This window comes from Ruditapes philippinarum, unplaced genomic scaffold, assembly GCF_026571515.1.
Source record: "Ruditapes philippinarum isolate M1 unplaced genomic scaffold, ASM2657151v2 ctg2555_1_1_1_1, whole genome shotgun sequence".
Taxonomy (NCBI): Eukaryota; Metazoa; Mollusca; class Bivalvia; order Venerida; family Veneridae; genus Ruditapes; species Ruditapes philippinarum.
The window spans coordinates 80,026-94,337 of NW_026853749.1; the positions used below are offsets into that span (position 1 = coordinate 80,026).

The 14,312-nt window shown below is 32.7% G+C and overlaps 1 protein-coding gene across 1 annotated transcript in view; it reads left to right on the top strand.

Moving 5' to 3' along the window:
* LOC132737715 (KICSTOR complex protein SZT2-like) overlaps positions 1-14,312 on the top strand; it is a 118,531-nt gene that overhangs the window by 27,552 nt on the left and 76,667 nt on the right. The window contains exons 20-22 of the mRNA XM_060725043.1: positions 1,136-1,214; positions 1,569-1,672; positions 4,040-4,199. Coding sequence (XP_060581026.1) covers positions 1,136-1,214; positions 1,569-1,672; positions 4,040-4,199 — 343 coding nt within the window. The remainder of the gene's footprint in view (positions 1-1,135; positions 1,215-1,568; positions 1,673-4,039; positions 4,200-14,312) is intronic.

The window sequence follows — 14,312 nt, forward strand, 5'->3', positions numbered from 1 at the left end:
AACTTTGGATTTTCTTTAAGAAATATAATAACTTCTTTATTTTTTAAGGTATTTACTTCAAACTTCAAATATATATTTCTTATCATTACACAAATGTTGTGTGGCAAGGTCCATAACTCTAGCATGACTATTTCTAGAATTATTCCCCTTGATCTTGGAATTTATGTTAACAAATGTTATTTTTTTACTATAACTTTATACATAATTATACATAATTGATTTTTCTTTCATAGTTTTGTCCTCCTTACTGCATCCAGTATTTTATTAGTCGAGCTTTGCTGTCTCCTGTGACAGCTCTTGTTAGCTCACCTGTCACAAAGTGACAGGGTGAGCTTTTGTGATCGCTTTTGTCCGTCGTCCGTCAGACCGTCCGTCGTCCGTCCGTCGTCCGTAAACTTTTACTTTAAATGACATCTCCTCATAAACCGCTGAGCCAATTTCATCCAAACTTCACAGGAATGTTCCTTTGGTGGTCACCTTTAAAAATTGTTCAAAGAATTTCATTCCATGCAGAACTCTGGTTGCCATGGCAACCGATAGAAAAAACTTAAAATATCTTCTTTTAAAAAACCGAAAGAGGTAGAGCTTAGATATTTGGCTTAAAATATCTTCTAGTGAGTGTCTATCAAGTTTGTTCAAATAAAAGCCCTGGGGTCAAAATTGGCCCCGCCCCGGGGGTCATTGATTTTCCCTATATGCATATAGTAAAAACTTAAAAAATCTTCTTTTAAAGAACTCAAAGAGCTAGAGCTTAGATATTTAGCATGAAACATCTTCTAATGGGTGTCTACCAAGTTTGTTCAAAGAAAAGCACTGGGGTCAAAATTGGCCCCGCCCCAGGGGGTCATTGATTTTCCCTATATGCATATAGTAAAAACTTATAAAATTTTCTTTTAAAGAACCCAAAGAGCTAGAGCTAAGATATTTAGCATGAAACATGTTCTACTGAGTGTCTACCAAGTTTGTTCAAATAAAAGCCCTGGGGTTTAAACTGGCCCCGCCCTGGGGGCCTATATACAGGTGAGTGACTTCAGGGCCATCATGGCCCTCTTGTTGTTGTTTCATGTGACATGCAATGTAAGTAATTTTATTTTGTTGGACTAGAATTTTAAATACTGTTATTGTTTTCTTACAGAATGCGTATACAGCAGGGTTTCCATTTTGGGTACACAAATCAGGGTATTGTTAACATGATGGTTGAATTAGATATGAAGGTGGGTGTTAAGTTTATACAGAATTTATTTTTAGTATTTTTAGTTGATTGCATAGGATACTTTAAGCTTATAGACTCACTCTTGAACTCTATGGTTGATGTTTATAAGTGAATTATTGCATATTTCACTGTGAAATACTGTTATGTATAATATTTACAACTTTAAGTAGTGTGAAGATGATATCATGTATCAATATAGACCTATTTTGATTAACAGGTTAATTTATGATTATGCTCTTGACATATGCACATATGTCTTCTAGTTTTATTCAGGGTGTTTTTTTTTGAAAATGAATAATAGATGTTCTGAATAATGAAATAAATTTCATTCAAAGACGTCTTGTGTATGCTACAGGATCCAGAAAGTGGTACAGATTCTACAGTGAAATCCAAACAGAAGCCAACATGTGTTGTACAATACATTCTCTTCCCTCCATACACTAAAACTACATCAGACAGGTAATTTTAACTGATAGGTATACAAAGAATATATTGACTTGACTATCTATCATTGATCAAGCCTGTAAACCAAAGCACTAGGCCCTACCATGCTTAATATCTTAAAACCATGCTTAATATGTTAAATGGAATTGTCCATCTTACAATCTAAACAAAATCATTTATTGTTTTTAGCTTAAATTTTTGAATGTACTGATATACTGAAAAACACAGCACAGTTAAAATTATGCCAGTGATCATTTCAGATATGCCATGACTTTTAGTACTTTGTATTATACTGCTTTTGTGAAACTTACTGAGCATAACTCTGGTCTGAAGATTTACCAGAGATGATTATCCCCCTTTGACTATTTTTCAAACATTAGTTACACAATTCCTAAACTTGAATGTTTTTTTCTATGTTTGAAATTGTAAAAGGATTAAGGGTGTCAGCAATTTTCATGTAATTCTATTGTGATTAATGCTTCCGAGGGGTCATTCTTCTTCCATATTTTTAAACATCACAACAGAAGGTGTCAAGTGGGGTGTGGCAGCAGTAAACAGTTGCCCGGAACTTCATTGTTGTTATATTTTTCTGGTCTTTCAGGATCATAAATTCAAGCACTTTTAAATGTTTCACAACAGAAGGTGTCAAATGGGGTGTGGCAGCAGTAAAAAGTTGCCCGGAACTTCATTGTTGTTATTAGTCCCCTACCGGTTTAACCGGAGGGGACTTTAGGTTTACCCTCCGTCCGTCTGTCTGTCTGTCTGTCCGTCTGTCTGTCAGTCTGTCAGTCCGTCAGTCAGTCCGTCCGTCCACAAAACTGGATCCCGCGATAACGCAAAAAGTACTGAAAATATTTTTATGAAACTTGATATATGGATAGATGGCAGTATGGAGATTATGCACGTCTTTTTCTTTTCTTCCTATGTTGAAAATTCTGGTTGCTATGGCAACAAATAGTCTGAAAATATGGCAAATTTAACACATAAACTGGATCCAGTGATAACTCAAAAAGTACTGAAAATATTTTTATGAAACATAAAATATGGGTAGATGGCAGTCTGCAGATTATGCACATCTTTTTCTTTTCTTCCTATGTTGAAAATTCTGGTTGCTATGGCAACAAATAGCCTGGATTTCAAGATTTCTGATTTAATTTTTTCAGCTTTTTCATTATAAGTTCTCTATTTCTTAAGGTGTTTACTTCAAACTTTAAATATAAGTTGCTGGTCAGCAACCACATCATATATGACAAGGTTTACAACTCTAGCACAAAAAGTATCAGTATTACCTCCCTTGAACTTAGAATTTTTATGAAAAAAAATGTTTTTTTTTTTTAAATAACTTCTTTATTTCCTAATGTATCTACTTCAAACTTCATATATATGTTTCTTATTATCACTCAACATTTTGGAGAAGGTTAAATACTCTAGCAAGACTATTTCCAGAATTATGTCCCCCTTGAACTTAGATTTTTTTCGAGAAATTGGTATATTTTACTCCAACTTCTTCATTCCTTATAGGATTTACTTTAAAATCCCACATCGTAATAATATGACAAGGTTGTATGAACATAATTGCCTTACTAGGCAGGGAAACTTAACACATTACTGTGAAATAGACAAACTTAGAACTCAAAAGATTTAAGTTCATTCATGTCATTCATTCACTGGTAAAATTGAAATCAGAATGTTGCTGGGGTTCTAACTGGAAGGGGACTTATGGATTGCTTGCAATACTATGATAATTGCTTGTATTTTTCTGGTCTTTCAGGATCATAAATTCAAGCACTTTTAAATGTTGAGAATTGAGTACCACTCAAGCTGGTGCTAGGGGGCATGAGGAATGTTGCACCTACTCATTATCCCTCATGTACAGACTCATTTAACAAAGCTTGCAATTTTCATGTAATTTTGTTGTGATTTATGCTTCTGAGCAATCACTCTTGTTATAGGAAAAATTAGTCACATTTGAGGCTAAATTCTTGATATCAAAATCACTGTTGAGAAATTTTCTGTCTTCATCATTAAACATCAACTTTATCCAGGTCAAATGAGGCCCAAAATATGTTAGTCATCACATTGCTTCAGAAAATGTCTTGTGTCACTGCTTAATTTGTCTAGTGTAAAAAGTTATGATTGCTGGCATCTAGTACATGTATGGTACATATTGTATCCTTCTACCCAGGAATGTCTTTTCAAGTCACCAGTTTTCACCAGAAATTGTGATGAGTATACTTGTTGTGAACTCATACATCGTCACTTTGGTGCAGTAATGGGTTAACTTCTTCTATAATTTTAATAGGAGTTAACCCATTACTGATCTAAGGTGACAATATAGACCTGATATTTATGAAAAAGTTAATGGCATATATTTTTGATCAGTTTAAGTGATGATGATGAGGAAATGGAATCAACAGAGGATGATGGGATACTACAGATTATCATGGAATGCTGGGTAGAGCCTCAACATGGTGTTGCCATTAACAACACACCAGAGAGAGAACAGTTTGAGGGAATCACATGTAATCAAATACCCACAGTGGTAAGTCAGTAGTTGATAGATTTAATTCAATTCACAAGATATTTACTTTCCTCACAGTATTGATCTAAATATCTTTCCTGCCTTTAGAAATTATAAATAATTCTAAAATATAAGGGCATTGTATGAAAACATTTGAATATCATTCATTGTGTCTAGTGTTAGAACTGTGATGCAGCAAGTCCATACAATTATTGAAAAATTGAGAACTGAGTTCAGGTAAGTAGAAAAAGGAAAGAAATTTTCTATTTACCATGCTTACTTTTGATTTTACATTGTTACCAAAGTGCCATCTCGTAAAAATAGTTTATTGAGATTTTAAGTTGTATCAAGGTACCAGCTATTAAGATTGTATCATCACTTTGTGCAGGAACTGGTTAACTCCTATTGTTTAAAAACAGGAGTTAACCTGTTACTGCACTACTGTGAAGATTGTGGTTGAACCACTAATTCTCCACCTGGCTTCTGTTTTTCATTTCTGGTATTAAAGTTCTGTGAGTGACATTGGGAATGAAACATTATACTTGTTTGATTACAAATAGTCATGGTGTTTTATACGTGTAGACAGATGATGAAGAAAATCAATGATATATGCATACATATGAAGAGTATATATATATTTAGACTGAGAAAGGAAGATGGTTTTGGAGAAACTTTATTTTGATGGATGCCTTTACTTGAATGTTTGCAGGATTATTATTTGTTAGAGGTTGTAGTTAGTAAAATGACTGTGATTGAACCATGACATAAATGGTCGGAGTTCAAAAAGTGACCACCAGTAATATCACAAGTACCCTTTTAGTCTGAAACTATTGTAGTTAGTAATAAGGCCTTAATTTTGAAACGGAACACCCTCACCACTGCATACACATTTTAGATTATTATCCCAATCTTGAGCATGGATCTCAAAAGAGAACCTGTCTTTTAATTCCCATCTGAAACAGAATGATGTAAAGTTACTCAAGTCTACAAAGTAGATTTGTCCCTTCTATTCCCCCATAATGTACAGCTTATCGTCATAAACTTTAATGCAAGACAGGAAGTTCTACAACAATTACATGAAGAACTTGTATAGCTCTTCCATACAGATACAAGGATTTTTGACACTTTCTAACTGTTCTTAGATTCTTAGTGTTTAAATTGATGACTCAATTACTGGACTAAATGTTTTGTGCAGTCATTAAACTCTAATTTTAAAAGGTACAAGTTCTTCCCAAGAAAATTTTTTTCTGTGGATCTAATATTTTTAAAGGAAAGAAATTTCCATGAAGACATTTTCAGAAAAAAAACGATAAATTAACAATTGAGCACAACTGGTGATAATGAAAGTTTTATGGCATCATTACAGGCTATGACATGCCTTTATACCAATGAATTCTTACCATATACTGAACTGTAGTCTGTCCATGATATATGTTGTGATGCTGATTTCTCTATTAATTAACATTAGGCAGGACTTTGGGCTTTCTTAAAACATACATAAGGCTATCAGAACTGTGACTGTTCAGTTATTTTGTATTTTTGATGTTGAAATCTCTATAAAATAACATTTAATTTAGGTGGTCAGAATTCTGAGCTGTCCCAGGGCTGAGCAGTTTTAGTGTATTGTTGCTCAAATCTCAAGTGCATAATGGTTTTGAAAGGTTATAATTTAATTAAAATGAAAATTTCTGTACTGTTTCCACTTCTGTTATCTTTAACAAGTTGTTTTGTCTTGTGTTGAATTTATACTAATCAAGGAACATTTAATCATGTACCAAAACTATGTAATGTGTTGTAGGAATTTCATTATTGTTATATAGTCATAGCTTACATACATACTTTTCACATTGCATGAATATTTTTTAATTAATGTCAAAACTGCTAGTGCATATTAAAGATTGAAGGATAGATACACATTAGGGTATAAATCGGTTGTTTTTGGGGTATTAAATCATACTATTTGCAAGCAATAGTTTTCCTTGAAAATTGTTATGAATTCTTTTGTAAAAAAATATATGTTAAATTTATAAGTTATGTAGCAAGTCCCTGATATCTTATTATCCAGCTTTAATTTGGTAAAAATGTGAAACATACAACACTATCTAGAAATTAAATTAGGAAGAAAATGAAGTCAACACAATGAAGTTCAAAGTGACATTATGCTCATTTTTTTCACTGTCAAACAGATAAATATGATGCATATTTGAAAAGATTGTCTGTTATAATGGCAATTGAACAATAATTGATAGGATAAAATATAAAAACTGCCTGAAATATAAAAAGACTGTCTCACTCTTTTTATAAATGGAACATTACCAATAATTACCGAAGGATATATATTTATATATTTATATGGGTCACGTGGGTTATTGATTACTCGGGTGACGTTTATTATGAAATTGGAAACAAATTTTTTAATATGACAAAAGGTGTGAAGTTATTTCAATTTTACCTGAACACTCACCATTTACTCTCGGATGTGCATATAATGTCACTTCAAGGTATCTTCAAACTAGATCAAACAAGAAACATTGTTTTATGTATATAAGTATTTGATTTTCTTTGTACATTCTTAAAGTATCTATATGAATTACTTATGGTTTGAGATTATAAGTCATGATGACCATTGATCAGATCAAAGTTTGAATGTGATTATTTTAATCTTTTCAAGTTATATATCAGTAGCCAAAAAGTGTGAGAAATAAACCCTAATCCACTTGTTCAGCGATTATTTTATTTGTAGAGATGTTAGAGTTTATCAATCATTTATCAGTCACGATGTACAGAGCTGACTGGTATCTTAAGATGCTACCTTTGCCCAGTCTCGATCAGCCAAATCTTCATTCCTTTTTATGTCTTGTTTTATCATGATTTTAAAGATTGACCTTCTTTTGTTTTACCTACATACAGATTATCATTTCTTTTGTTGTATGTTTAAATGGGTAGAGTGTCACTTGATTTTATCCTTTACCTGCTGGGAAGCAGGAACACAACAATATGACCTTACTAGTGTTTATGTGACTGAAAACCTGAATTTATTAGTTATTTGGTTTATATGTGATAAAAAGATTTATGTATGAGTGTTTGTTTCAAACTTTTAAATCACACCAATATTGTTATGATATAGTTTGTGGTTAAGTTGTATCATAATATCCTTGAAATCAACATATGATAAGGGGTGTTCGTGGCCAAGTGATTAAGATCGTTGACTTCAAAGTGCTTGCCCCTCACCACTGTCTCGAATCCCGACAGGGACTTTGGATTCTTTCATTTGAGGAAGCTATCCAGCAAGCTTACTGAACGTCGGTGATTCTACTTGGGTGCCCGTTTGTGCCTGAAATAATTCCAAAGAGGGGCACCTGTGGTCTTCTTCCACCAGTAAAACTGGAATGTCGCCATATGATATAAATACTGTGTCGGTGTGACGTAAAACCCAATCAAACAAACAACATATATATTATATACTAGTAAATACAAATGTAACACATGGGGTTGTGGGTAACAGTAAAAGTATCATCGCGAGTAAAATACTGTTACCCCGGACAATAACTGTGATAATTTTTATGATGATTTTATTTTATTTTCTTTTGAAAATAGACCATGTGGCCAGATTTTATACTGTTAAAAAATACTGATATTGGCTGTGCAAAATCATGAAAGAAAGTCAATTTGCTTTAGCCCTTACCTCACAAAATATCTTAAATTGGATATGTTTATGATTTACATTTAAGGACAGAACCATCATTCATTTTTAGGGAAAATTTAAAACTATGTACAGATTGAATAGCGAACAGTGCAGACCATGATCAAATGGCATGAAAGTGCTGGCTGATCAATGGTCTGCACTGGTCCTACGGGTAGAATCAGTTACTGTCAGCAGATTCATTCCCTTTATGAGCTGTTGCTTGATTTGAGTAATCAAAATATAATAATGAATAAAAGCATTTAAGACGTAACTTTCATTTTTCATTTATAATTGATCTCATTTAGAATTTAGACAAGACATGTCCCCTGTTAATTTTTTGGGGGTTTCAAGATCAAAGCACTAAATATGAGCTTGAAACCGTATTATACAAGGAACCACTGATACACATGTTTGCATGATTCCATATTGATTGCATTAGACTTGCTTTATTGTGATGAAGAAATATAGCAAAGTCATCATAAATTTCATACCGTATCAGCTTAATTTTATACACATTTTCATTATTTCATACAGATATGAATATATCAAAGTTGTATTATTTATTCAACAAGATTGAGGTCCCGGTATTATCAGAGATGAAGACGTACATAAGCTGAAGACACATATTTTCATGAATAATATCATTTTTTTCTGTGGCTTTTGAAATTTTATTTTAAGGTATTAGGACCCTAATGGGCACTATAAGGAACTGAAAAATTGACATCATAGGTCAGATGTATACCTTAAAGTACACCTGTATGCAAAATTTAAACAAAGTTTACCGTACGGAAATCAAGTTATGGCCACTTTTCTGAACTCAAGCTAGGATGTTATGAGGGCCCTTTTTTAGAAATGAGGAACCTTTAAATAATCTGTAATAACTTTCTAATGAAAAATGTTTTCTCATGAATTTTTGGTAACAAATAGTACCATTCAGCTAACAATCCACATAAGCAAAATTATGGTTTCTACATAAAATTTATGAAATCTGTATAAAAATGTTACCCTACCCCACCCATTTTTACCACGTGTCTGACCATTTTTTTTTAACTTTTTTTTCTACTAAGGGAGCCTAATTTAAAAAATTCTTAAAATTTACCCAAATGAGTGCCTGTTTTCAAAGTTTCCCTAAATTTTTAAAAAAGTATATTGGTTGATCTTGTAAAATATGAAATACTTTTACCGTCTAGTTTTGATTATATTACGCTTTGAAAATATCAGGTATCATATTTATTACTAGATTTAGCATAATTTAGCCAATAAATACCTATATAAATTAAAAAATCAAAATTAAACACTTTTTTCTTTCCAAATGGGACATGAGAAATACATAAATAATGTTAAAAGAAAAAAAGAAAGAAAAAAAAGTTGACCCTTCTGGGGATTGAACCCATGGCCCTCATTTTCAATGTAGTTAACAATAGTCCTAGCCTATTTGAATACTCTTCAACGCGGAGGTAATGCATTAGGGTGCTAATACCTTAAGGCAGTTTTATTTACTAGTAATCACATCCCACTTACGGTGATAGAATGGAATGATCACCTGAGACAAATGATATAACGCCTCCGTTGGGATTATCTTGTCATAGTTGAACATTCTGTTTTATCACTGTCAGCGGGATACTTTATGTGTTATATTCTACCAAATAAATACATATTTTGTAGTTTTTAGTATGCACCTGAAGGGTCTATACAACAGGCACAGAATAACTAAAACTTGGCACCTAAAATGCTGCGGGTTGACTTGTGACATTTCTGATTATTTCTCTCTTGCATCACATAAGGCTATACAGTAAAATTTTTAACAAATTATTATGAGGTATATAATAGATGTAATGTCCAAGTATGTCCAGGACAAAGGTATGTTATGTCAGTGTGGATTACAAATATTTCCTTTAATCTTGTAGCAGGATGCCTTGTTTGAACATAATTTTTCCTTACGGGTTTTTATATTCATTCAAATTGTTTCAGAACAATATATTACGCTACATGGCTGTATACATCGAACTGGATTCTGTAAAATGTGACACTTATAAACAGCATTCCATAAAGCCAACCAAGGTCAGAAAATACAAGCATAAGATAACATTATTTCCTCTGTTTAATGTGTCCTCAATATCTAAATTCTTTGACCTTTTCACTAGTTTATGAGATAAGGTTGTTGTTGTAGAGATGTTTCGTGCGAGATAACAAAGCTGGTAGGGATTCTCAAAGCCTTTATCACGACGGCAATAATCCCCTACCATTTAACTACACAATCATTTATACATTACTAAAGTAAATTTTTGATTTGATAAAGTTTGTATGATGACAAGTTTGCTAAAAAAGATAAAAAATATTTCACAGTTGGAATCCTCTCTTTAAAATGAAAGATTATACTTCAGAAGAATATGAGTCCTAGATGGAAAAATATGTAAAACATAAACATGTTTGGAGCAGAACCTAATCCAGACATGAATTGTTGAACCATAGCTAAATTTATGATGAATGTTATTTTGGTTTATATATTTATATATGATGAAATAAAAGGAGTTAAAATTTTGCTTGGCATTGATATATAGTTGAATCCTCAGACTCATTGCTTTTACTTGGTAAACTGTAAAACTTGTTTAGGAAATAGATTCTAATTTTTATCTGTAATAATATGATTGCAGTCCAGAGTTGAATGCTCAGGTAAAACATGTAAGCTGGCATGTTTGATAACTTGTGATTAAAAAAGCCTCGCAACCACAAATCATACAATATCAGACCATAAAGAACTAGAACTTGATAATCTGTTACCATTCTAACCTGCTTGTAGGGTGCATTTTAATGAAATTTAATGAAATATTTTAACATACATACAATTGAAAGGTGGTGTACATAATATTATTTGGTTTATTGACATCATATGATATGTCCATGATCCTTTCTTAAAATAATGCTTCTAATAATTAATAATTATTGTAGAATAATGCTTTCTGTAGTACTTACATTAGTTCAACAAGAAAAGAATGCTGTCTTTATTTTGTAAGTTGGTAGACGTCTTGTCTGGTCGTTCATCTGTCCGTAGACAATTGGTTTTTTGCAGGATAAGTTTTGAGCAATTTCAATTATTGTGTTTATATTTGGCATCATGTTAGTGTGTTATATTGATCAATGGTTTAAAGTTTGACTTTTTCTGTAGGCAACTTGATATTATTGAGAAAAAAAATATGTCTCTTTATAAGCAAATTTTCTGTGAAATTATTAGTTTCTGCAGAAAAACTTCTGAAGGATTCCAGTAATGTGTTCATATTTGACATGTTAGTATGTTATATCTAACTGTAGGTTAAGTTCACTTCTGTTGTCAGTCTACATAATTTTTTATTATGCCCCCGCCATATAATGGCAGGGGCATATAGTGTTACCCTGTTCCGTCATTCCGTCATTCCGTCATTCCGTCCTTCCGTCCTCATCAGTTTCCGTTCATTATCTTAATAACCGTTGCACATATTGAACTCAAATTTGACATATGGATATGTCATGAGAAAATACAGGTCAAGTTCGAAATTGGTCATGGTTCGATGATTTTTGGCAGAGTTATGCCCCTTTTACATTGAAAATAATATGAAATTTTCAGTTTCCGTTCATTATCTCCCAAACGGTACAAAACATTCAATTCAAACTTGACATATGGATATGTCATGAGAAAATACAGGTCAAGTTCGAAATTGGTCATGGTTCGATGATTTTTGGCAGAGTTATGCCCCTTTTACTTTGAAAATAATATGAAATTTTCAGTTTCCGTTCATTAACTCCCCAATGGTACAACACATTCAACTCAAACTTGACATATGGATATGTCATGAGAAAATACAGGTCAAGTTCAAATTTGGTCATGGTTCGATGATTTTTGGCAGAGTTATGCCCCTTTCACTTTGAAAATAATATGAAATTTTCAGTTTCCGTTCATTATCTCCCCAATCGTACAACACATTCAGCTCAAACTTGACATATCGATACGTCAAACGAATGCGCAGGTCAAGTTCAAATTTGGTCATGGTTCGATGATTTTTGGCAGAGTTATGCCCCTTTTACTTTGAAAATAATATGAAATTTTCAGTTTCCGTTTATTATCTCCCCAACAGTATTAAACATTCAACTCAAATTTGACATATTGATACGTCAAAGGAATGCGCAGGTCAATTTCAAATTTGGTCATGGTTCGATGATTTTTGGCAGAGTTATGCCCCTTTCACTTTAAAAATAATATGAAATTTTCAGTTTCCGTTTATTATCTCCCCAACAATATTACACATTCAACTCAAATTTGACATATGGATATGTTTTTGGAATGCGCAGACCAAGTTTGAATCTGGTCATGGTTCAATGATTTTTGGCAGAGTAATGCCCCTTTTACTTTGAAAATGATATGAAATTTACAGTTTCTGTTCATTATCAACCCAACAGTGTTACATATTCAACTCAAAATTGACATATGGATATGTCAAAGGAATGCGCAGGTCAAGTTGGAATTTGGTCATGGTTCGATGATTTTTTGGCAGAGTTATGTCCCTTTCACTTTGAAAATAATATAGATACATCTTAGGAATAAGCAGTTTAAGTTTGAATTTGGTCGTGGTTCAATGATTTTGGACAAACTTATCTTTCCTGAATGTTGGAAAAATTTTGAACTTTCAGCACTCATACTTTTGTGGAAATGTATATAGCCATTATGTTGGCTACAAATATGCAATATGCTATTTTTAAAAGGTTAAGACTGAATAATTTCAGTGCCTTGAACATTGTATAAAAATGGTTTGTGTTAACATTGAAAAGTTTTAAGGGCCTTTGAACTTAGAATGAAAAAAATAATTTTTTTTTTGTGCAAACAAATTTGGAACTAAATATTATAACATTTGAAATTTTGGCTGCATGCGGGGGCATCCGTGGCATGATGACACATTTCTAGTTTTGATAGAGTTATTGTAGATTTTCAGTGATTTTTTCCTTGGTTTGATTAGGATAACTTTTGAAGGATTTCAATGATCATGTTTCATTGTCAATATGTTAACTAGTTTGGTTTTCTTCACACATAAGTTTTGTCCCTTTTTATGCAAATTTTTTTTTGTGAATTTTTTTTCTTTCCTCACAAATTAATGCTTAATGTTTATACTCAGAATTATTTCAATTTTACTCTGTTTTATATCCTTTTAGTGGAAATTTAAATTAACTTATGCAAATTTGAAATAGTACATTTTTTGGACAGTTAAAATGAAATTATTGACAAATAAGTATGTTAGATAGCTTATTATTTTGTGACCCCCAAGGAAATTAATCAGTTTATATTTTCTTTAATTGTCAACTTGATTATTTACATGAAGAAATTTGCTATCTTCATATATAATATATTTTCATTTTTAGCTCACCTGTCACAAAGTGACAGGGTGAGCTTTTGTGATCGCTTTTCGTCCGGCGTCCGTCCGTCCGTCGTCCGTCCGTCGTCCGTCCGTCCGTCCGTAAACTTTTGCTTTAAATGACATCTCCTCATAAACCACTGAGCTAATTTCATCCAAACTTCACAGGAATGTTCCTTTGGTGGTCACCTTTAAAAATTGTTCAAAGAATTTAATTCCATGCAGAACTCTGGTTGCCATGGCAACCAAAAGAAAAAACTTTAAATATCTTCTTTTAAAGAACCGTAAGAGCTAGAGCTTAGATATTTGGCATGAAACATCTTCTAGTGAATGTCTACCAAGTTTGTTCAAATAAAAGCCCTGGGGTCAAAATTGGCCCCGACCCAGGGGGTCATTGATTTTCCCTATATGCATATAGTAAAAACTTAAAAAATCTTCTTTTAAAGAACCCAAAGAGCTAGAGCTAAGATATTAAGCATGAAACATCTTCTAGTGAGTGTCTACCAAGTTTGTTCAAATTAAAGCCCTGGGGTCAAAATTGGCCCTGCCCCGGGGGTCATTGATTTTCCCTATATGCATATAGTAAAAACTTAAAAAATCTTCTTTTAAAGAACCATTAGAGCTAGAGCTTAGATATTTGGCATGAAACATCTTCTAGTGAATGTCTACCAAGTTTGTTCAAATAAAAGCCCTGGGGTCAAAATTGACCCCGCCCCAGGGGGTCATAGATTTTCCCTATATGCATATAGTAAAAACTTAAAAAATTTTCTTTTAAAGAACCCAAAGAGCTAGAGCTAAGAAATTAAGCATGAAACATCTTCTAGTGAGTGTCTACCAAGTTTGTTCAAATTAAAGCCCTGGGGTCAAAATTGGCCCCGCCCCGGGGGTCATTGATTTTTCCTATATGCATATGGTAAAAACTTAAAAAATCTTCTTTTAAAGAACCATAAGAGCTAGAGCTTAGATATTTGGCATGAAACATCTTCTAGTGAATGTCTACCAAGTTTGTTCAAATAAAAGCCCTGGGGTCAAAATTGACCCTGCCCCAGGGGGTCATAGATTTTCCCTATA